The following is a 24,099-nucleotide window of genomic DNA, read 5'->3' as shown; positions in this document are numbered from 1 at the left end:
CCCTGCAGAGCAGAGAGCTCTGCAGGGGCTCGATCCCAGGACCCTGAGATCATGACTGGAGCTGAAGGCAGAGGCTTAACCCACTGAGCCACCCAGGCGCCCCAAAGCTGTTTTATGTTAAAGAGTAATGAATGGGAATTCTAAATTTTAAGATTTTATTTATTTATTTGAGAGAGAGACAGAGGGAGCCAGATGCGGACTCAATCCCAGGACTCTGGGATCATGACCTGAGTTGAAGGCAGTTGCTTAATCAGCTGAGCCACCCAGGTGCCCGGGAATTCTAAATTTTTAGAGGTTTCTCCCTCCCTCACTCCCTTCCTTCCTTTCTCTCTTGCTCTTTTTTTTTTTTCCCTTTAGAGTAGGCTTCATACCCAGCCTGGAGCCCAACATGGGGCTTGAACTCATAACCCTGAGATTAAGACCTGACCTGAGAACAAGAGTCGGGTGCTCAACTGCCAGAGCCACCCAGGCACCCCTAGAAGTTTCTTTTTTTTTTTTTTTTTTAAAGATTTTATTTATTTATTTGACAGAGAGAGATCACAAGTAGGCATAGAGGCAGGCAGAGAGAGAGAGGAGGAAGCAGGCTCCCTGCTGAGCAGAGAGCCCGATGCGAGGCTCGATCCCAGGACCCTGAGATCATGACCTGAGCCGAAGGCAGCGGCTTAACCCACTGAGCCACCCAGGCGCCCCTACCCCTAGAAGTTTCTAATGAAGATTAGTACTATTTTTGTATCACCCCCCCCCCTTTTTCTTTTAGAAGAGAAAATGAAGCACAGATGGCTTAAGTGATTTCTCCAAGAAATGCCTGCCAGTAAAAAGTAGTTCTTAGTGAAGTCTTAGTTTGCCTGTCCATAATACTACATTACTTTATGGTGTATTTTTTTTTTTTTTTAAGATTTATTTATTTATTTGACAGATAGAGATCACAAGTAGGCAGAGAGGCAGGCAGAGAGATGGGGGGCAAGAAGGCTCCCCACTGAGCTGAGATTCTGATGCGGGGCTTGATCCCAGAGGCTTTAACCCACTGAGCCACCCAGGCTCCCCTGGTGTGTGTTTGTTTGTTTGTTTTTTAAGATTTTATTTGGGGTGCCTGGGTGGCTCAGTGGGTTAAGCCTGTGCCTTCGGCTCAGGTCGTGATCCTAGCATTCTGGGATCAAGCCCCATATCAGGCTCTGCTCAGAGGGAAGCCTGCTTCTCCCTCTCCCATTCCCCCGCCTTGTGTTCTCTCTCTCGCTGTGTCTCTCTCTGTCAAATAAATAAATAAAATCTTAATTAAAAAAAAAAAGATTTTATTTATTTATTTGACAGAGATCACAAGTAGGCAAAGAGAGAGGAAGGGAAGCAGGCTCCCCGTTGAGCAGAGAGCCCGCCAGGGCTTGATCCCAGGACCCTGGAATAGTGACCCGAGCTGAAGGCAGAGGCTTTAACCCATTGAGCTACCCAGGCGCCCCTATGGTGTATGTTTTTATTTGCAAGATTTTCCTCTGACCCTAGTTTAATGTTCAGAGGAAGAGAACTGTAAAAGTGACTGTGAATTGAGCCTTTACATGGAAGCAGAAGTTTCTATTTCTCAGCCGTCTGGTCTCCCATTGTAACAGCTGAAAAAACACACATTCCAAGATCAGCAAGGCCTTCAACTCATTGAGTTAAAGCATGCATATTACTCTGTTTTTCAGGTACCAAAAGAACATCTTTTAGTCTCTATTCCTCTCTTGATTAATCACCTTCAAGCTGAAAGTATTGTTGTTCATACTTACGCAGCACATGCTCTGGAGAGGCTATTTACCATGAGAGGGCCTAACAGTACGACTCTGTAAGTGTCTGACTCCAAGCAGTTGTTATTTTTTTCAGCTAGGGTGGGAACTTTCTGGTCAAAGTTCTCTTTGACTATATTCATAATGTCATTAGTAGTTGGAAAATAAATGTATACTTTTCCCTCATTTAATTATTTCTGTGTCTCAGTCCAAAAGGATGAGGCCATATGCTAAAAATAGATACATTATGACAAAAAGTTAAATAGGAAATTGGGGCAAAGGAAAATAATAGGGTGAGATTCTAAAAAGAAATGTGTATCCAAGGATCAGGTACAGGAGTCCAGGAAACTCCTGAAATTTGTGCGTCTCCTTGCAACCAAGGCATCAAGGGCAACGTGGTGAGTTAAAATTTTCAATGTCCTTGAGATTAAAATGAAATAGTAACTCAGAAGGCAGCTCAGAAACTGGCCTTCATTAAGGGAGTATTCTTAGTACCATTATGCGACAGAACTTTTTTATGTGGCTGTTTTTGCATTATTACTCTGTGTGGAGATTGCTCACAACTGAGTGGAAGTAATGCTCTAGGGTCCCAGACGGTAGCTCTTCTGGCCCGAGCCAAGGAGAAAATGTAGAGGAATGGACGGTCCGCATATCTTTCAGGCCATTCTGAAGCAGTGTTATTTCTTGAAACTGAGCTTTTGTTAAGAGATGGAAAACAGTTCTAGGTTCTTTTCTTCATCAAGAACTTGAAGTGCAGATATTCTTAGAGCCAATTAAGGGTTGAAAGGGCATCCTTTGAGGTGAGTCAAACCAGTACCTGTCTTCAGGCCCACAACTCATGCAGAATTTATGTGCCTGCTCCAGGAAAAGTAGATGACTGAGACCCCCAGGGTCTGCGCTCTGTTCTCAGTGGTGATAGTTACGACCCAAGGGTGACCTGAACAGCTTTAGATGATGTCAGGTTTGCCTGGATTTCGGTTTGTGTTTGATCCCAGATGTGCCTTTTTAGGAACTTAACGTAAACACATGTAAACAGTTACTTTCTTAAGGTATCTGTTGATTGTGAGTGGTGGGAGATGGCTCGCCTTATGCCAAGAAGTGTGGTTTAGTGGTTGCCCAAGAGAATTCCAGAGTGATCAGCTCAAGAGGTGGCAGTGACTGAAAGCTGTTTTTTCATCTATAGCTTTACAGCCGCAGAAATCGCACCGTTTGTTGAGATTCTGCTAACAAACCTTTTCAAAGCTCTCACACTTCCTGGCTCTTCAGAAAATGAATATATTATGAAAGGTAGGCCGTTTCCCGGGTGTAAAGAATATAAGAATCCCATCTCCGATTATAGGGGTGAATGCTCGGAGTTGTACTTTAGGTTATGTAGTCAATGAACCAGATACTGCTGGCTAAGCATTAGGTTGGTTTAGATATTTTTAAATGGAAAATTTTTTTGTTTATTGTTAACAGTGTTTTCAGAAAAAAAAAAATTACCCTAGTTTGATATAGAGCTCCTCTTATTAAAGAAAAAGTAGCAAACTCCCTTTTTCTTTACCTAAATTCACTTCTTGAGGGTGGAGAGCAGATCAGACAGTCGTTGATGGCATGCTAGGCTAGGTCGTGGCGTGAAACCTGGGTGCACGTGCTAGGCTCCACAGGCATCCTGCCTCCATAGAGCTACTGCCAAGAACACAGGCAGCTGTAAACACCTTCCTGCTGCTACGTTGGGAGAGCGTCGTGGGGACAGCTCTGACTTTGGGGGCAAGTCTTAGTCACTATCGCATTGCAGTAGCTTGTGTATGACTCAGGAAATGCAAATCAGACAAACTGTCCCTGATGCCGGGTCCGGCCCCCTGGGGTATAGGGTGTGTGTGTGTGTGCACGTGTGTTTATATGTGTGGATAAGAGTGTGTCTCGGTGTGTATTTGTGTGTGTCTTCGGCACCATACATCTCCCGACGGTGATGTGTGACTGCTGTTGTTTAACGTCTGTTTCTGTGGGGTTAACGAGTCTCGTTACTGTGCTCCTGGGGTGTGCGAGAGCACCCGGAGGTAACACCCTTTCAGCGGTACCGTTGGAGGAGTGAGTGAACGGACTCTGCCAGCCGAGGAGGGGCACTGAGCCATCCTCAAACCCCTTGACCCAGCTCAGGGACAGTTTTCTCTAGGGAGGGATGCCCCGTGCTCAGCTAGCTGGGAGAGGAGTCTGGCTCAGGTGGAAGAAACATGCTCAAATTTAGGAGGCAAAAGAGGCTAACTTTCTTTCTTCTGTGCCTGACATGCAGTGACTGCTGTACTTGGTAAATATCTGTTCTACTTGTGCCGAACAATTATGTACATTTTTAGCTGAGTAATGTGTCTGTTGCCCGTGCCGCATGTTGTTAAGCTTCTGTTGATGAGCTGTGTTCTTGTAGCGTGGACCCTCTGTAGCTTTTTATGTGTTTTTAGATTTTTCTCGGGCTCCCAGTCTCTCTTTTTGGAGGGAGACGGGCGGATGGTCTTCTCTCAGGTTTTGGTAGGCTGTGATGTCGTCCTTTAGGCCAGGGCTAAACATCACTTGCCACCGATTTTCTAGTTCAGAGCGGCTGGGGACTGTGCTCCCTTCCAGCTCCTCCCTTCCCCAGTGTGCCAGTTCCTCTTGCTCAGTGTTTGCCTCTTTGGTCACTCAGTATTTCTTAGTGTCCCTTTTTCCTAGTAAGCCGTAGGCTTTCTGAAAGCTAATTGGCGCAATTTTGAAAGGAAAGGCAATTTAGATTGTTTTTAATTATAGAGAGCTATCTGGGGATTGCTTAAGGGTCTTAAAATTTTGGTGATGAGTTTGTGGACTGTTTTTGTTTTTGTTTTTTCCTAACCACTATTTTGTTTTGAATTTTAACTATTCTTGCTGTTTTTATATTTTACAGCTATCATGAGAAGTTTTTCCCTCCTACAAGAAGCCATAATCCCCTACATCCCTACCCTCATCACTCAGCTTACACAGAAGCTATTAGCTGTTAGTAAGGTAACAAGACCAGTTTTAAAAGTACAGTTGATTTTTAACTTATACTCTCAACTGTTTGAGCCTCAGAGCTCTCTGGCAGTGGGTCAGGCTTAGGAAAAGTTCTCTGGATTCTTGCTGACCAACAGTTAAGTACCTTTAAAAGTTTGGAGAGGTATTAGATTGGAGACATTGCAGCACTTATTAAGTATACACTTTATTAAGTGTAGGCCCAGAAACTTTAAAATGTTTCATTTGAATTATTCTTATTTAAAAAGTAACATGTTTCACTGAATAAAATTGAGAAAATACAGATAACTGATCTGAAATGATCTTAGATGGAGGAAAGCAGGCTTTGTACCAAGTGGACACAAAAAGGGCTTACTCCAACTTTTATAAAATGGTGCCGTCCCTTGTGCTGGGTCTCCTTTACTCTTATTTCCCCCAAGTAAAGTCCATTCCTTTGATCAAAAATTTCATAGATATTTTGATTCATATTCATTAATACTGAGACTTAGAAAATTAAAGGCAGCTTAAGGTTGCCAAAATTCTTTTTGAGAGACCTGTTCCTAAATATGGAAAAAGAGATAAATTTTTAGAACTATTACAGGGACTTTGGATAACTGATCATTTTCCCACTGAGTTCTGGTAAGGGTGTTGGACTGCTTTGAACCATGGGTGATTGAGAGAGAAGAGACATTGGGTCTTCCCCTGTTCCCCACCTGAATCTTCTGAGTTCATCAACTGCGTTTGGTAGCCTTCCAAGAAGGATTGTTTGATGGAAAATAGGATTATGTTGCCTTAAAAATTGAAAACCACTGATAGAAAGTAGTGTCACCCTGTAGATACAGATATTGAGACCTACAGAGGTTAAGGCTTGCCTAAGGTCTCACATAAGGCTCGTGCATAGCCAGGACTTACATGTCCCTGCTCATTTCTTCCACCACTGCTTACAGAGATGGCTCTAGGAGAGCACATGGGTTTAAGACAAGTTCCTCATAGCCCTGGGAACTGAAGCTTGTGTGGTCATCTCCCTGTGACTCAAGTTATTTTTCATAGTGGACTTTTACCCATTAAAAAAAAAAAATCCAAAGAAAGAGGCATTAGTGTATATTGTTTATTTTCTGAATTTTAAAGTCCATATAAAACGTTAACATATATGCAGGCAAGTATAATTGATGTTTTTTTTTAATACTGATTTTTTTCAAAAGAGGGCCTCTCATTGTGCTGTAGAAAAGATAGGTGTGTGTGTTTGGGATATTTAATACAGTCATTTGAATTACTGGAGAGCGGTAAGCTTTCTGTTTTTAATTTCAGAACCCAAGCAAACCTCACTTTAATCACTACATGTTTGAAGCGATATGTTTGTCCATAAGAATAACTTGTAAAGCTAACCCTGCTGCTGTTGTAAATTTTGAGGAGGCTTTGTTTCTGGTGTTTACTGAAATTTTACAGAATGATGTACAAGGTAAGTTAAAAGAAGTTATTTTCTTTCTTACTGAATAAAGCTAGTAAAGTGGCTAATAAAATGCAGCCTGCCTCTGAGGTATGTGCCCTTTTGTGGGAGTCATTAGTTACAAAGCTGACAGCTGTTTTTACTTTTATCAACAGAATTTATTCCATACGTCTTTCAAGTGATGTCTTTGCTTCTGGAAACACACAAAAATGAGATCCCGTCTTCTTATATGGCCTTATTTCCTCATCTCCTTCAGCCAGTGCTCTGGGAAAGAACAGGAAATATCCCTGCTCTAGTGAGGCTTCTCCAAGCGTTCTTAGAACGTGGTTCAAACACGATAGCAAGTGCTGCGGCTGACAAAATTGTGAGTGGGACTTGTTTTGATGTAACTCATTTTGTAAGGTAGCAGAGAGAAACTGAGGATGCAGATTTTTAAAATTTTTTAATTTTAAAATATAACAAAGTAGTTAGTAGAAAATATTAATGTATATTTTATTACAATTAAATATCCTTTAATTATCTCCATGGTAGAAAATTAAAAAGTAGAGCCAGATAGGTTAATTTCAAGAACTTAACTTTAAGGCTTATAGTGATGGGGTATTTTCTCTCTCCACTTTAGAAGTAGGAACAAAAGCGAAAACGTTAATCGTTGTAGCATGCACCTTTTCCAAAACATCGTCTGTCAAATAACAGTGTCACTTTTGGAATAGTTAATCCTTGCCTCTTTAACTGAGTATAATTTGATCTAATTTGTTGTAGCCTGGGTTATTAGGTGTCTTCCAGAAGCTAATTGCATCTAAAGCCAATGACCACCAAGGATTTTATCTTCTAAACAGTATCATAGAGCACATGCCTCCGTGAGTATGAGTCCAACCCCTGCTGTATGATTAGCAAGGACTGTGGTTACTCAGACAATGCTGACTTATATATTGTTGCTTTTATACCTTCTTTAGTGAGTCCGTTGATCAGTACAGGAAGCAAATCTTCATTCTACTATTCCAAAGACTTCAGAATTCCAAAACAACAAAGTTTATCAAGAGTAAGTAAAATCAGGGCCCCTGGGTGGCTTGGTCGGTTAAGCATCTGCCTTCCGCTCTGGTCATGATCCTGAAGTCCTAGGATTGAGCCCCGCATCGGGCTCCCTGCTTGGTAGGAAGCCTGCTTCTCCCTCTCCCTCTGCACCTCCCCCCCCCCCCCGTCTTGTGCTCTCGCTCTTGCTGTCAAATAAAGAAATAAAATCTTTAAAAAAAAAGAAGTGAGATCATTTGGCTCTTCTTACAGAAATAATGAAGGAAAGTAGCTAAAACCTTTAGCCTTTATGGTTACATATAAACGTTTTATCAGTTATAAGCTTTTTTCTGTAAAATATTTTAAGATGTTTGTATTCTCCAAATACTAAGTCACTTTCAAATATATTGTGTTCCAAAGGTTAGTTTCTGAGTTCTGCATCTCCTTTCAACAGGTTTCTTAGTCTTTATTAACTTGTATTGCATAAAATACGGGGCACTGGCACTGCAAGAAATATTTGATGGCATACAACCAAAGTAAGTTTGTTTTTATTACTTACGGTATTTTGTTTTGTAAAGCCCCCCCCCAAAAAAAAAATAGACCTCTTTTAGCACCAACCAGCATTTCTATTTTATGGATGGTTTTATAGTTCTTGGTGGAGCTACAGTATCTTTGTGGTTTTTTCAAAATATTCTTAGGACTGTTGAGTTGCAAATAAGAAAACCCCTGCAACATTTTTCTAACTCCTACCCCTGCCTTCTACACAGCTTGTGTTCTGCGTGATTTGGGATGGTTGGGGCTGTCTCCAGGAGCCTGTTTCTGTTAAAGCCATAGTGCGATTTTGCAGATGAAAGTCTTTGCTTTTCACTTAGTGTATATACAAAGAATCTAGTTAAGTGGGATTTCCCATTTCATAGGGAAAGGAAAGTTAGAAAAAAATGACAAGAGAAATCTTGGAGAAAAAACACAAACACAAGTGAGATCCATGTATTGGTATTATATAAAAAAAAAAAAAAACCAGATCGACTGAGATGTAAAAAATGAACTAACCTTGATAAAGTAGTACCAGAAAATATGGTTTCCAGCTGCAGAGGTCTATGAGGAAATTGGTTTCAGGAACTGCTAGTGGGTAAGGTAAATTGGTGTGCTCATATAAAGCAAAAACATGCACTCTTTACCTAGAGCATTAAAATGTCCAGTATCTTCGATACCCTCTGTTTCCACTTCAGGTACTTCTAGTGAAGTGGAAACTGAGGATTTTACATTGTTTAGTATCATGAAAAACTTTGCTTTTAGGATTGTTTGCAACAACATATTAGAATTGTTGGCTAAGGGGCGCCTGGGTGGCTCAGTGGGTTAAGCCGCTGCCTTCGGCTCAGGTCATGATCTCAGGGTCCTGGGATCGAGTCCCGCATCGGGCTCTCTGCTCAGCAGGGAGCCTGCTTCCCTCTCTCTCTCTGGCTGCCTCTCCGTCTACTTGTGATTTCTCTCTGTCAAATTAATAAATAAAATCTTTAAAAAAAAAAAAAAAAAAGAATTGTTGGCTAAATAATTTTTATAATACAGCCATTAACATTTATATCCTTATACATATGTTAAGTACAGGATATTGGGAAGTTTATAATCCAGTAATGTTAAAACTAGTTATTACTGGATAGTGGTGTGATGGTTAATTCTTTTTCTTCTTTCTCTTAACTAATTTTTCAAAGATTTTTTGAGTAATTAAGCAACAAACCAAACCATGAGACAGAAAAGTGGCTGTAAAGATTTCACATGAGCACAGACTGTAGTATTTCACAGAAGTTGCTGGCAGCACTCGGCCACAGGGTCAAGGTTTGAGGTTTCTTTGTGGCTTTGTCATCTCCAGGTCTCTGCCATTCAGCTGATCAAAAAATAGTAGCCCTGTTATTTTGGATTTTATTCTATTCCTAAGGAGTCAGTGTAAATAACATCTAAGCATTTCACAGTTATTAATCAAAGTGATAGTTTAATATTCTATTTTAATAGAATGTTTGGAATGGTTTTGGAAAAAATCATTATTCCTGAAATTCAGAAGGTATCTGGAAATGTAGAGAAAAAGATTTGTGCAGTTGGCATAACGAAATTGCTAACAGAATGTCCCCCAATGATGGACACGGAGTATACCAAGCTATGGTAAGTACTCTATTACAGCTTCCTTCCCTTATGACTGCAAAATAAAACAAGCTTATTCTCCTGAGGGCTGAGAATTCGATTTTTTTTTTAAGATTTTATTTATTTATTTGACAAAGATCATAAGTAGGCAGAGAGGTAGTTAGAGAAGGGGAAGCAGGCTCCCCGCTGAGCAGAGAACCCGATGCGGGGCTCGATCCCAGGACCCTGAGACCATGACCCGAGCCGAAGGCAGAGGCTTAACCCACTGAGCCACCCAGGCGCCCTGAGAATTCGATTCTGATCACAGCTTCTCTACTAGCAACCATCAGATCCAAGACAGGACATGTGGGTCCTTTTGGGCCTCGAAAGAGGTTTCCTGATTCTTAACTTTATCGGAGGGGGTTCATTTGCCCCTTTGAGAATCTGGTGAAAGTCGCTGGTCTGCATGATCTCTAGGAGTGTTCATGACAGACGCCCAACTAATTGGCTTAAATCTTCAAGTGGAGAAATTGAATAGGCTAAAAGAGGATCTTATGTGCTTGTGCCCCGTATTCCTGACTTTTCTGGACATGTTGCTAGAACCTTGCCTCATTTTGGGTTCGCTCAAGCACACTTCCAGAAAGGGATCTGATGATTTGAGGCCCGTTTCTTCTAACTTTTAGCAGCAGTGAATCCCTGGTTTGGAGATTCACGGCCTTCTGCTTGGGCAGTGGGTCACACAGCCAGCTGGACAGCTCTGGAGACGGTGTTAGTTTCCAAAAGGGAAATTGGCATGCTGTGGCCAAAAAGAGCAGAGCGGTGTTGGAGGATGGTGTGGGAACCGGTGTCCGTCCTCCATTTCAAAGGTCCCTTCCACCTCTTGAGACTGTGGCTCTGTGGTTTGTGTCTCTGAGGAGTTGCTGCTGCTGCTTTAGATCTTCAGAAGTGTGCGCTTATTAATCTTTTGTCTGCTTGTTTGCTTCAAATCCAGGACTCCTTTATTACAGTCTCTGATTGGCCTTTTTGAGTTACCGGAAGATGATACCATTCCCGATGAAGAACACTTTATTGACATAGAAGATACACCAGGGTATCAGACCGCCTTCTCCCAGCTGGCATTTGCTGGGAAAAAAGAGCATGATCCTGTCGGTCAGCTGGTGAACAACCCCAAAATTCACCTGGCACAGTCGCTTCACAAGCTTTCTACTGCTTGTCCAGGAAGGGTGAGTGTGTTGTCCAAGAACTCTGATTAACGAACCCCTTTCTGGGAAGGCAAGAAGGTACTATTAGGCCTTAATTTTCTTTAGTTAAAATGATGTGTGCCATAAGTAGATTTTAAACAAATGACTTTTGGAATAAGGACAAAGCAAGAGATTCAACGCCCCTCACCTCTCTACACTTTTTAAGTTTTATTTATTTATTTAAGTCATCTTTACACCTGACAGGAGGCTTGTACTCACAGCTCCCAAGATCAGGAGTCACATATGCTCCGACTGAGACCGCCAGGCACTCTAGAAGTCTTTGAATAGAAATGTAGTTATTTCCCAGAGTGAAATAATTCTTCTGTTAAAATGTAGGCTTTTTTTTTTTTTTTTTTAAAGATTGTATTTATTTATTTAACAGATCACAAGTAGGCAGGGAGGCAGTCAGAGAGGGAAGAGGAAACAGGCTCCCTGCTGAGCAGAGAGCCCGATTCGGGGCTCAATCCCAGGACCCTAAGATATGACCTGAGCCAAAGGCAGAGGCTTAACCCACTGAGCCACCCAGGCGCCTGAAATCTAGGCTTTTTTTTTTTTTTAAATTAACTGCAGCATACTCAAATACTGGATTATGGAGTAAACATAATGGCTGGAGAGTTGTATTATCCAGCACTTTTTACAGAGCCTTGTAGAGTATCTGAGAAAAACGTGTATTTTTCAGTGTTTCTTATTATGGCAGCATTCAAACTCCTAGAAACCAGGTAACGAACCTTCACACACTGACCTTCGAACATCACCAGTATCCCGCCCTTCATGTTGCACCGGTTTCACCTGTAGGTACTTAATCACGCATCCCTCACCAGTAAGGACTTTGTTTTTTTAAATCCCCACAATGCCACTACCACACGGAACAGCAGTGATGGCCTACGGCTCTGCTTTTTAGACCTGTCCAGATATGAAGGCATAAAGCAGCTGAGATCTCAAGCATCCCTGCGGGAGGGCCTGGTGGCTCACCGTCCTTCCCCGACTCTGGCGGTGCTCCAGAAGGTGGGGGCTTGTGTTGGCTCGTTAGGATCTCCCGACAACCAGCGTGTTTCCAATCTCTCGTAGGTTCCATCGATGGTGAGCACCAGCCTCAATGCGGAAGCGCTCCAGTATCTCCAAGGGTACCTTCAGGCGGCCAGTGTGACGCTGCTTTGAACTGCCTTTTCCATATTGGCTAAGCCCAGGATGGTTTCAGAGGAAATCACATAGACGTCTGAGCACAGCTGCATTAAAGCAAGTTTTCCTTTTGAACTTGTCACAAATTCCATCTTCTAAAGAATATTAAATGTTGCTTTAAGCTGAACCGTGAGCTTATTAGATGGTTTGTGTGATCATAAGTAGAAGTGGGGGACTTTCAAGTTCGCAGCTTCCAGGGACAGGTGTTAGTTCAGTATATGACCATGAGTTGAGCATTTGCACTGTTGGGTTAACTTTAAAATTTTGATGGACACTGAGCGTGGAGACTTTTTTCTGTTACTAAATCGTTTTGTTTTGAGGCATCATTTGTGTTTCTTCTTCTTTGTATTTTTGTCTGTTTCCTTAAGCTTTTATTGGAAATGTGAAGTAAGTAAAGAATCACTGGTGTAACTTGCCAAGAAACGCACATTTCATAGTTTTAAATCTAATCAAAAAAATTTTTTAAAAAGCCCTCAAATATGTATCTAAAAATATCTTGAAGACCAGGTTTTTGGTGCTGATACTATTATAATGAATTTCTTTAAATAACTGAAATTCAAACTCAGATTACTCTTTCCTTACCAGGGGAAAGGGAACATTGACATAGGTTTGGGGCTTTTCTGTTTCAACTTTTCTGGACCTGTTTCTAGGAGGTAGCATGAACTCTGGGCCAAATGGCTCCCTCTGTAATTGGGGAGAAAGGCCCTGCCTGACTTCATGAGGCGTACGTTGGGCAGCACAGGTGTTTGCCCCTTCGAGAGTGTCTGTCATGTTAGCATGTTAGCACCTGAGGTCTGAGATGAGCCGTGGGAGTGGGTATACACTAGCAAACAAGGCTACCTGGGCAGGTTCTAGAACAGTTCATTTTTGGGAAGTAATCAGACTATCACAACTGAGGGGCATAGTTTACTTCTGCTGGAATTGTCCGTTTGGTGCAGATTAAACTGAAATCTCATTCTGCACAATTCAGTGGTTTCTTTTAAAAATCAGGCACCTGACTTTGGATGTTTTTCTCAACACATGTAGTGTGTGAGAAACCCTCCAGCTTAGCCAATCAAAGTGTTTTTGTACTAGTGTACTCTATTTTTGTCTTGCCATAGTAATGGAAGCATTAAATCATATGTTACTATTTAAGTGATCAGGACAGGATACTGAGATAGTATTGGGATCTACCTTTTTTTTTTTTTTTTTTTTTTAAGATTATTTATTTATTTATTTGACTGAGAGAGGGAGAGTGAGCACAGGCAGACAGAGTGGCAGGCAGAGTCAGAGGGAGAAGCAGGCTCCCTGCAGAGCAAGGAGCCCGATGTGGGACTTGATCCCAGGACACTGGGATCATGACCTGAGCCGAAGGCAGCTGCTTAACCAACTGAGTCACCCACGCGTCCCAGGATCTACTTTTGAAGTATAATTTAATACAGGTAAGAAATCAGAATGGAAAACAGTTGGTGATGAGGGTTTCTGTTTGCTGCCTACCTGATCTCCCAGAGTGGCACGGTTCGGGTAAAGCTCTGGGTGAACAGTTCAGTACCTACACCGCAGATGCTGCCGCAGAGAACCCTTGCTTCAGCGTCTCAGCCCCGGAGGACTGAGGTTGTGGACTTTTTCCTCAATACAACGGAGAAGACCGTTCGTCTTTGTAAATAACGCCTTTTCAAATAGTTTCTGAACAGAGAGACTGGCACCTTCCTTTTTCTTTGGCACAAGTCATTAATTCTGCTGAGGTTTAAAAATGATTTAAATGGAGGTTTCTTACTCCATCATCTAAGAGTTTACCCAGCTTTTAAAGATTTTGAGAGCTGGTGTGTAGTGAGTTTTTGACAGGCCTTAGTGACTTTCTTGGTGGTGATACCAGTTCATTGCAGACAGGAAGAGCTGGGCTCATACTTTGAGATCGGGCCAACCTGGGTTTGAATTATTCTGCACCTGACACGTGTGACCTTGAACAGATGACTCAGCCTCTCCACTTTGATTTCTTCTGCAAAATGAGAATAATCCCTTTCAGATGGTTGTGAGATATAAAAAGACATATGCAGAGTGAGTATTTTTTTTTTTTTTTTTAAGATTTTATTTGACAGAGATCACAGGCAGAGAGGCAGAGAGAGGGGGAAGCAGGCTCCCTGCTGGGCAGAGAGTCCGATGCGGGGCTCGATCCCAGGATCCTGAGATCATGACCTGGGCCGAAGGCAGAGGCTTAACCCACTGAGCCACCCAGGTGCCCCCACAGTGCGTATTAATAAGTAAAAGCAGTGTTTGTTTAGGGTGAGCTTGGGGGCAAGTGGGGCTGCCTTGGAGGAAGTGTTTTTACTGAGCACTGCAGGACACTGCCCTGTCTTACTGGCAGTGTTGCCCAGTGTTGTCGTCCTGGGAGGGCAGAGGTGGAAAGACTTTCCGGAAGAGTCCTGGCCCCGGTAAGGCACTCACTCCCAGGGTAGCTGGAGATAACGGGGAAATGTATCTAACCTGCAAGTTCATCATGAGAATCTCTTGCTGGGCCCATGGATTCTTTGTTTGCGTGCATCTCCCCTTTCAACAGCTTGATTTTTAAAAATAACGTTTCTGACTATGAACGTATTTTCTTTGTTGGAAACTTGGTAAATACAGAAAAAATTTTAAAAATCATATTCCTACCTTTAAAAATCTTGGTTCCCCCCCTAACAGAGGTGAGATCATTTATGATAACAAACACTTACTATTTACTTTGGTAAATATCATTGCCAAATTCAAAGACTAATTTATCATCTAACAGCCTATAATTATTTAAGTGAACATTTATGTCAGTCCGTTTCCTGATGGTGGAATTACAAAGCAGTTGTCCTGTGGAAAGATCCATGCCAATTCCTGTAGCACAGCCCGACCCACACTGGTCCCTCTGTCTCTTGTGTGCCGCAACCAGTTGGGGTTTAATCCAGCTGTTACACATGCGTGGTTGTGGAGTGACAGCTTTCTACCTTCCACTTTCTGAGGCAGCAGCTTTCAGCTCCTGGGGCCGTTAGTTCTTCCCTATCTCAATTGGCAGATCACCCTCCCTGCTGAGAAGAGTGTCTAAGACACACTTCTAGTATCCTTTTTTTTAATCCCAGTAATGACACTTTTTTAATTCTATCTTCAACTTTGGCCACTGTTTCTTGGCTCCTCAGTATTGATGATAAGGTCACTCTGATGCGGCCACTTTCCCGTGACTGTCACGCTGTCGCAGGAGAGGGCACTCCCGTTACGTGCAGTAGCCCCTTGTCCCCTGGGCTTTATCTATATGTCTCTTTTAAAGGGGGGAAAAATGAGAAACGGTACTTGAGCCTGGGGCCGCCCTGGGGAATGGTGAGGGGTGGCCTTTTGTAGGGCAAAGGTGCTTCATGGACCCGTTGAGAAAAGCTTGAGGTCATTTCCAGTGGATTCTCCACAAGAGCTAAGGAGCCCTGGTTACAGCTACAGGAACACACTGCCCTGGGGGCCAGCTCCTCCGGCCACCCACCTGCTGTGGGGTTGCTGCGTGACAGGTGGTAAAGGCTGTTTTGAAATGCTCACATGTGGCTGGAGAAGGGAGTCATAAACTGTAAACTGTATGAAGTCATTTACCTATTTCTGGGTTTCCTCCCTTCTCAATTAGACGAGAGAGAAAAATGTGGCAACAGGAAAGCATGGTCCACGCTTAGAGCGAGCCCCAACGGGCCGGTCGGTGCTGCATAAAGGAGTCCGTCTAATGGGGAAGTGGGAAAGCTGAGGAGAAAAGCAGCAAATTTACCTCGCATCAGAAAAAGGTCCATCTCCTTGTGAGAAGTTAGGTCACTCCTTCTGGGTCTAGAGGGCATGGGATGACCGCTCCCAGGGAGCTGGCTTTCTAAAGCGACATTAGCTGACAGGACCTCCCGATGCGTCTCCCAGGTGAGTCCACAGGGCAAAGGCCCAGCGTCCACCAGCCCTGCCCCTCAGAGCAGGCTTAGTGTCCTAGGAAGGCCGGCAGCCCCATCATTAAGGTCCCAAGAGGAGGGAAGAATCGCTGCTCCGGTGCCTGCTGAGCATCCTGGTCGGCGGAGGCTGCACGAGCCTCCCGAGGAGCAGCAGGGCCGGGGGTGGCAGACCGGAGCCGCCCGCCATGGGCTGTGCATCCCAAACCCCCAGCCACGCGAACACCTCACCCTCCACTCTGATCCTCCGCCGCACCAGTCCTCCCAGTGGCCTTAACAGGCTTCACAGGAAACTGCCTTCAGTCCCAAGGACAGACTGGCTCTGAACTTGGACTCCAGCGCCAGGGGAGAAGGGTATATCTGTAATGGCGGGGCCGGAGGTGCCCTCTTTTTAGTTCAAAGGCAGCATTTCTCAACATGATCCAAAGCATTTGTGATGCTATCGAAAGGAACAGCTATCATTATTATTATCAGGACTATAGCTCTGTAGTCTACATTAGAAGAAACCCACGAGTGGGTGCCTGGGTGGCTCAGTGGGTTAAAGCCTCTGCTTTCGGCTCAGGTCATGATCCCAGGGTCCTGACATTGAGCCCCATGTCAGGCTCTCTGCTCAGTGGGGAGTCTGCTTTCTTCTCTCTCTGCCTACTTGTGATCTCTGTCAAATAAATAAATTCTTAAAAAAACACAAAAGTATGGAATGGGACCAGCAACCTTTTAACAGCCCTCCCCCATGTCAGAGGATGCTCCGTGCTTAAGTTGGTGGGCAGTGAGGAGGATAAAGGGAAGTAAAAGTGAATCGACCGGAGACGTGGACCTGGTAAAGCTGTGCGCTGTGCTGGGGAGTGGCACCCGGACGCCTGCTGGCTTCAGAACTAACAGGTGCGAAACGAACAGCTCTGGTTTTACACAAAGGGAGATAGAAGGATAGGAGGAGTCATGGGTCTCCATGGATCTCCCAAAACTCACCCACTTGCTACAGTCCCAGCGGAGAAAGAGACAAAGTCTTGCTCTCACGGAATCGATCACTATAGCTTTTCTTGGGAAAGCTGCGGTGGCCCGGGGCCTGGATCCCCGTGGAAGACGTGAGAGCTGGAGAGCCCAGAATGAGCATGATTCGGGCTCCACATCTCGGGCACAGAATTGGGCAAAGTCCTCTCCACCAGCCCCGAGTGGTTGCCAACCGGCGGACCAGGAGCCGCGGGCTAGCGTCCGGAGGAAGAGCCGCAGGAGGGAGGTACGAGGCACTTCCAGCACAGGCGCTACGAGGAGCCACTGACGTGTATTGTCTTAATGGGGTGAGAGAAGGGACCTCCTCACTCAGGTGAAATCCTCTGAGGTCTCAGCAAAGCGGTGACAGGTCAGGACTGATGCCCGGCCGGTAGCTGTGCCTGTCACGAGCTCTCACGGTCTAGTTCACGGTTCAGCACACGGCCTTGCCCCCTCAGAAGGCGCAGACCGACCAGCTCCTCTGCCGAATGCAAGTTCTCGTCCCCCTGCGTGGCAACCCTGCTCCTTCGGGAGGCGACGTCCTCGCAGCACAGACACCTCCCCCCAGGCTATCTGCCCTCTACCAAGTTTCCTCGGGCAGGCCCTTGGAAACACACCTGGCCAAGGCGAGCAATGACAAAGGTGGTCACACCATTGAAAGAGTCGGGACTTTCAGGGGACAGATTTGCCAACAAATCCTCTAGGCCCTAACTCCCAAACTCAGCCCCAAACCGGCATATCCCCTGCCCTAGCCTAATGGAGGTCTGTACTGTTCTGGTTTCCTGAGGTGGGGTCTGGCTCACCCTCCAACCCCATTTTCTTTTTCTTTTTCTTTTTAAGATTTTATTTGACAGAGATCCCAAGTAGACAGGCAGGCAGAGAGAGAGAGGAGGAAGCAGGCTCCCTCCCGAGCAGAGAGCCCGATGCGGGGCTCGATCCCAGGACCCTGAGATCATGACCTGAGCCAAAGGCAGCAGCTTGAGCCACCCAGGCGCCCTCCAACCCCATTTTCATTGTTGTTGTCCTCGAGTCCAAGGAGCCAACCAGACAGGAGGGTCCCGCTAGGACCCAGAGCAGGTTCAGGCCCGCTCAGCACCCAGGACATGGAGGCTCGGACCTGCAGGGGGCAGTTGCACAGAACAACGGAGGCCTATGCAGCTTCCAGACCCTAAAAAGTCTCTGGCCGTTTCTCGGGGAGGCCTTTCTGGCAGCCAGCACAGAAGAACACAGTCTGAATGACAGGATCTGGTCGGGTCCTCATTCCAGAAGGGGACCAGCTGCTCGCTCACCTGTCCACGCTCAGCAGCATCAGATCAGGGGAGACTCAGCTGCTCCTGCCACAGCCTCAGTGTCAGGAGTCAGGTTCGGCGTTCAGGGGGGAGTCTGCTTGCAGAGCCTCCCTCTGCCCCTGCATGTGTGCACGTGTGCTCACTCTTAAACAAATTGGGGCTCTTAAGCAAACTAGTACAAATTTCCTAAATTATATATAATTTTGCTAATAAAACATGGATGTCACTGAAATTACAAAATTAGAGTAAGTTGCTTTTACATTGAGTTTCACATATTCTCTCTCTATATACACATGCTCTGTATTCACTAAACGCAGCACAGCAAATAAAGAGAGGAGCAAGAAGTTCCAAGAAAACAGTTGCGCTGCTTTCGTGAATCGAAATCCCCTTGCCCCCCCCCACCCCTGAGTTAGCCACTGCCATTTAGAACCCTCATTTCTTTTAAAAACCTATCGAGGAGGGCGCCTGGGTGGCTCAGTGGGTTAATCCGCTGCCTTCGGCTCAGGTTGTGATCCCAGGATCCTGGGATGGAGTCCCGCATTGGGCTCTCTGCTTCGGCAGGGAGCCTGCTCCGCCCCCCTGCCAGCCTGCCTCTCTGCCTACTAGTGCAGTATGTCAAATAAATTAATTAATTAAAAACAAAAACAAAAAACCTATTGAGGAAAACAGGCTACCTTCTCCCTGCCGATGCAGCAATGTTCAAGTGGTTAAAAAATCCATTTATAGATTTGGAAATTTCAAGTAAAAATTTTTCTGTTTTTAAGGGCACATAGAACTATTTAAGCCCTAAAGCCAGAGGTGGTAGTGGTGGAAGTTTCCGACGTTAAACTGCATGCGAGCAAGCAAGAGCTGTCCATCCCGCCCGGGGCCTGTTCTGAGCTCTCGGCCACTCCCGGACAGCAGCCTGCTGCTAGGAACGTGGGCGGCCTTCCTGTGGGCCGTTCCAGTCGCCGGAGCCCCTCTAGGAGGACCTGGCGTCCGGACCAAGGCAGCTGTCACTAGACATTCACCCTGCAAAGCGACACACATCAGCTCGGCGAGCAGGGGAAGGAAACCCAGTATCAGAAGGGATACTTCTAAGAACTGTAGGTCACGTTCCTGTGGCTCAAGAAGGCCTCTGAAAAGCAACAAAACAGCAGCTCTGGGGAAATCTCTTTACTCACTGAAACCTCCCTTTGACAAGAGGCACCTTGCAAAGTCAAGACCTAACGCCCAGGTGATCGGGAGACCCACACTTGTCTGTCCCAAGGACAAGAGCCTCTCCCTTCTGAGGATCGACGCTCCACAAATCCCAAGACCCACAGTCTTCTCGTGGCCGACCCACAGCACCTGCGGTTATCTCAGACCTGCCCCTCCAGTGCCTTCCTGTCTCATTTTCTGCCTGTGGTGTGGAAACCAGAACCGCACGGGTTGTCCCCAGGGCCGAAGCCCCTTGTTTTGGCTCTAAGGTTCTTGTGGCTCTGAGAGAGCACACGGACCTAAAAGCATGCACCACCCCTTCCAGGCAGCTCTGTCCAGGCCTGTCGAGACTGGGGCCGGGGGCGGGGGGGACCTACTGCAGGGAGCCCTGGCAGCGGAGGACGGCGGCAGGGCTCCCGCAGCGGCCAGGCTGATGAGAGTTTACAATCTATGGAACATTCAAGGACAGCTCTCCACAACAAAGATGTGCCACCCTTGAAAACCAGCCTTTCCAAGAAGGCTGGAAATCCGTGCACCGCCGCTGAGGTCAAGGGGAAACTTCCCCCTCCTGCAGCTTTGGCAGTCAGGGCTGAGCAGCTAACTACAAGGCGTGATTCACTTCGGAGACCGCACTGTCCTCTCCCATCGTCCTGCAGCGTGGCGGGTGCCGGTGGGCAGACGGAAGGCAGGGGACAGCACTGGGCAGAGGCGCGCAGCATGCTCCCCGCAGGCCTGTGAGGCCACTGAGAAGTGGCAGGTGGCAAGAGGGGAGGCGGCGGCTGGCGAGGCCGGGAGACTGGCTACAGTCTTGATCCGGGGGAAGGTCCCAGGAACAGAGGAGGCTGCGAAGAACCCCGGGTGCTCGTAGCAGTACAAATGCAGAGCTTCCAAGTACATGGACACGAACCAGCTGAACGCGTGTATACGTGAACACGCACACGTGCACGCCTACGCACACAAGTTATTTGCTTGCTGTCTGCTCAGAAGGCCTAGAGAACACCCAATAAAAGTGCTCCGAGTGCCCACATCTTGGTGGTTTTTGTTTCTCTGGCTTTTCTTTTTTTTTTTTTTTAAATCATCTTTTATGCCCAGCATGGAGCCCAGATCCACTGCACTGCGCTTGACAGACTGAGCCCAGCCAGGCGCCCGCCCCCCACACCTTGGTTTTCGGATGCTGCCGTCACCAAAGGGGACCAGCCCCTTGGAGAAATGGCGGACTCCAGGACTGGAGGAGGGAAACGTTCTTCCTTTCACTGGTTTCATCCCTGCAATGTTGACAAACCCCCTTCTGTCACTGAGCACTTTTCCACACCCTTCTGACCACATCGTCATTCTGGGAGTCCAGCCCACAGGCCGGTTCGTCCGTGTGAACCACCTTTATGAGCATCTTCCAAAAACGAACCAGAAAGCCACCAGCCCACTCCTCAGCCAGGCCTGAATGCAGCGTCTCACCTGGACTCCGAGTGTGAGAACACCTGCTCGAAGCGAGGACACTCGGAGTGTCGAAGTCTGTCCTCCTCGGGCTCCTGTCTTTGGGTGACAGTGTCCAGTCCAGAGAAGAGGCACCTCCCCTCGCCCGGGCGCCCACGCGCCACTTCCGCACCCTCACTCGCCTCTTCCCTCACTTTAGTTACTGCTCGAAAGGACCAACAATTCATTAGTAGCTGTTTATTGATCAATGGTTTGATATAAAGTTATTTCAGATCTTCAGAATTTTGCCCAAACAGAAGTCACAAGCATTACAAAGTGTTTTTTTTTTTTTTCTTTTCTTCTTTAAAAAGGGTAGGAGGCAGGTTGGGAGGGGGCCAAGCTAGCAGTAGTGGCATTTGAGAATAAATTAACCAAAAAAAAAATTTAGTATTACCATTTATTGGTGACAAACACTAAGTTTTACTTACATTCCATGGGGAGAAAAATCCCAGCGCAAACAATGAATCGAAGCGGTACTTAACTCGCAAGGCTACGGCGCTTTTCATCCGGACCGCACGCAGGACCTTAACTGCACACGCGTCTGTGCACAGTAACACAACGTCAAAAGCAACACAGTTTCAGAGATAAACATGGGTCATTCTTCCATTCTTTTCAGCCCTACATGGAGATGTAATCAACAGTACAAAGCACTCAAGGAAATCCATCTGCGGGTGTACACGTCCTACACGGAGACCATATCCTGTAGTGTGTGAAAGCTACGTGTCCTCAAGAGCCATATGTATATACACACAATTTTTTTTTAATAATCTTTAAAACAAAGATCAAAGTTCATTTGTTTAAGTCCTGTTGCATTAACAAAAATAAAATAGAAAAGGAACCAAATGATCATTAAAGTTTAAAATTCCTAAACTGTCCAATTTATACAACCGTGGGAGACTTCATCAAGGACTGAGAAACCAGGACTGTCTCAGCTAAACCAGACGGCACACAATTTGCATCACTGAAATGGTCCTGGATTAGTCCAATAAAGTCAAAACGTATAACCACATACACATGGATATGATCTTTGCTGATTAGATTACGGATAGAGTCAGTCTCAGACAAGTTTCTAAACTGTGCTATGTAACTAGATACAATTGAGAAACTCTCAGATGAAAATTTATATAGTGTCATTTCAATCAAAAGAAAATAATAAAACTAAGAATATGTATCTCTTTTGGGAAAGAAAGCAGTGGTGGGGAGGTGGGAGCCACGGGAGGTGGGGCCAGAGCACGCTAGAATGGTTAGTTGGCGCTGAGTAGGAAGCATCTGATTTTCTCTGGTGCTTTTGGCTCTGGGGCTGGTCAACGGCCCCGCTCCCCGGCGTGGGTGTCCAGGGTGTGTCCCAAGGGTTTGAGTGAGCCACTCCGAGAAAGTGCTCTCCTCCTGGTTTCCTTCGCATGGCCCAAACAGCAGCGGCCACAGCCGAGCACAGAGGGGCCCGAGGCCACTCAGCAGACCCTGCCGTGCCCCACAGCAGCTGCCTGTGTGTGGGGACAAAACAGCACCCGTGCGCACAGCCACGGCCGCCTCCGTGTGTTCCCGCCTTTGTCACCACTGCCGCCTCGGTTCTTTACCCAGCACGTCTCTCAGCCCACTGGAGGTATCAGAAATTCCAAATTCTCAAAGCAGTTTCAGTATTTTCAGTATGTATGTTGGGGTTTTACAACGGTTCGTGGCCAGAAAAGGTTCAGCACCTCCCACACCTTCAAGGAAGAAGAAAATGAAAATGATGCCAGTTTTGGAATGTAAGAAAACTTAACCCATGTTAACAATGAGAAGAACACAGCAGACACGGAAGCCCAACAGCACAGGCCCCAGTTTATGGGAGCCCCGTGTGCCGCGTTGCTCAGGCTCTATGGCCAAGCGAAGAAAGCAACGAGGAGAGAGAGTGCGCAGTACGTGATCTCTGCGGGAAAAGGCAAATACAAGAAATACGGGACTGTACTTGCATGAAGAAACACCAGGAAAAATACGGAAGAAACTAATAAACACGTGATCTCTGGGTGGGGGCAGGGAAAGTAAGATGGGTGGGGGCTGTGCGGGGGGGCAAGACTGAGCACCCGCATCTCTGAAAATCACTGTGGGGTTTGGACCCTTTGTATGTATCACCTATTCTAATTGTTTTTTAAAAAGTAGAGCTCTGGCCACCACTTGGAAACCCTTCCGGGAAAGGGACAAAGGTGACAGAGGGGAGGGTCCCACTACTGAGTTGAGCACAACTCCCACTCCCGAGGTCTGAATGAATGCAAATGAGGAAGAGAACTGCCTTTCCGAGTAAATCAGCTCACTCACACAGACACTGGTCCATTTCCTGTTCTTGGCATCTCTGTACTCTGCTGGTCCAGCTCAGACAGCAACTTTAAGATGTTCAGTGCAGCCTAGCGGGGACGAAAGGAAGAGTCAGAGCACGACCGCCACCCCGGGCCACAGCACAGGGCACTGTTTGAATAGGGAGGCGAGGGACAAAAGAGCGAGTCCCACTAAACCACACTTTCCCTTAATATCTGAACTTTCAGTGTGAAGTACAAACTACAAAACAAATTATCCATGTTTCCCTCACTGAATCGCCACCTCTAATTTTGTATTTTCTTCTAGTATTTTTAACTTTATAGTAACTAGACCACACATTCTGTATCCTGCTATAAAACAAATGCCTGTTGTGTTCCCTTGCTAGAACACATCATCCCTAAAGACGTTAATTTCACGGATGCGTTATATTCCATCAGGAAGACATACCAGAGTTCACCCAGATTAATTTAATCAATCCCTTTTCTCAGTTTTGTGCTTCTCGTTAGGGTGTTTCACCTGAACAGCAGCCGGAATAAGGGGATTTCTACAGCTGCCCGAACTTGGGCCTGTGGTCTGTGTTCTGGGAGGAGATGAATGGACACAGCGCATGGAGGCGGCCCACGGTTCAAGTCCCAAGTCCACCCCCCAGGTCAGGTCAGCAAGGGAGGCGAAAAGCACAGAACAGGAGGGAGTGTCTCAAGCCAATATATTGTGATTAACAATGAAAAAGCAATCCAATAAACTAAGGACGAAATCTTCAAAAACATGCAATCTGTAAAACCACCGAAGTCGACGGGAGAGCCCTTCTCCTGTCTTCCCACGGCCAGCAACGGGCAGGCGCCAGGCGCACCGGGGAACGTACCATGTCATGGCAGGACTCCACGTCCTTTCCAATACCGTGGCTAATCAGAGGTGGCTGGGAGGAGCAATTGATAAGAGACACAAATTCGTTCTTGTTGTTTTTGGGGAAGTCTTTGTATTCAACCTGAGGGGAAAAGAACACTGTGAGGCCGGTGGGGCAGCGGCGAGCAGGCAGGGGCCCAGCAACCGGAGAGGACGCCGCCTCCTCCCCCTCGCCACCGGACGCGGCCCCAGCGCCTCCTGCTCAGTCAGCGAGGCTGCCCGAGGGGCCCGCTGCTAGAGGCACGAGGCGCTGCCCCAGCTCCCTACACCTGCCCAGAACCTAGATGTCCCCCCAGAATCCTGGTCTGGGGGGCAGGGGACACCAAACACGTGGTCTGAAAGAAGCCACGTCGTTTTCTG

General features: G+C 46.2%; 2 protein-coding genes across 12 annotated transcripts in view; one reads left to right on the top strand and one right to left on the bottom strand.

Annotated features, from left to right (window-relative positions):
• Positions 1–12,037, top strand: part of CSE1L (chromosome segregation 1 like) — a 48,531-nt gene extending 36,494 nt beyond the window's left edge. For 3 of the 4 annotated variants that reach the window (XM_059132889.1, XM_059132890.1, XM_059132891.1), the window contains exons 15-25: positions 1,677–1,813; positions 2,938–3,041; positions 4,645–4,742; positions 6,036–6,186; positions 6,330–6,538; positions 6,934–7,031; positions 7,128–7,213; positions 7,637–7,718; positions 9,169–9,336; positions 10,286–10,517; positions 11,604–12,037. In XM_059132889.1, the coding sequence (XP_058988872.1) occupies positions 1,677–1,813; positions 2,938–3,041; positions 4,645–4,742; positions 6,036–6,186; positions 6,330–6,538; positions 6,934–7,031; positions 7,128–7,213; positions 7,637–7,718; positions 9,169–9,336; positions 10,286–10,517; positions 11,604–11,693 (1,455 nt within the window). In that variant the 3' untranslated portion in view covers positions 11,694–12,037. The remainder of the gene's footprint in view (positions 1–1,676; positions 1,814–2,937; positions 3,042–4,644; positions 4,743–6,035; positions 6,187–6,329; positions 6,539–6,933; positions 7,032–7,127; positions 7,214–7,636; positions 7,719–9,168; positions 9,337–10,285; positions 10,518–11,603) is intronic. The other variant, XM_059132892.1, reaches the window with a different exon arrangement.
• Positions 12,038–20,727: 8,690 nt separating this feature from the next.
• STAU1 (staufen double-stranded RNA binding protein 1) overlaps positions 20,728–24,099 on the bottom strand; it is a 56,114-nt gene continuing 52,742 nt past the window's right edge. For 7 of the 8 annotated variants that reach the window (XM_059132880.1, XM_059132881.1, XM_059132883.1 and 4 more), the window contains 3 exons: positions 23,699–23,821; positions 22,840–22,925; positions 20,728–22,250 (listed from right to left, as the gene is read on the bottom strand). In XM_059132880.1, coding sequence (XP_058988863.1) covers positions 22,235–22,250; positions 22,840–22,925; positions 23,699–23,821 — 225 coding nt within the window. In that variant the 3' untranslated portion in view covers positions 20,728–22,234. Of the gene's footprint in view, positions 22,251–22,834; positions 22,926–23,698; positions 23,822–24,099 lie in introns of those variants that run through there. The other variant, XM_059132882.1, reaches the window with a different exon arrangement.

The sequence above is a fragment of the Mustela lutreola genome, chromosome 9, assembly GCF_030435805.1.
Source record: "Mustela lutreola isolate mMusLut2 chromosome 9, mMusLut2.pri, whole genome shotgun sequence".
NCBI classification, from domain to species: domain Eukaryota; kingdom Metazoa; phylum Chordata; class Mammalia; order Carnivora; family Mustelidae; genus Mustela; species Mustela lutreola.
This window is presented reverse-complemented; position numbering and strand designations above follow the sequence as displayed.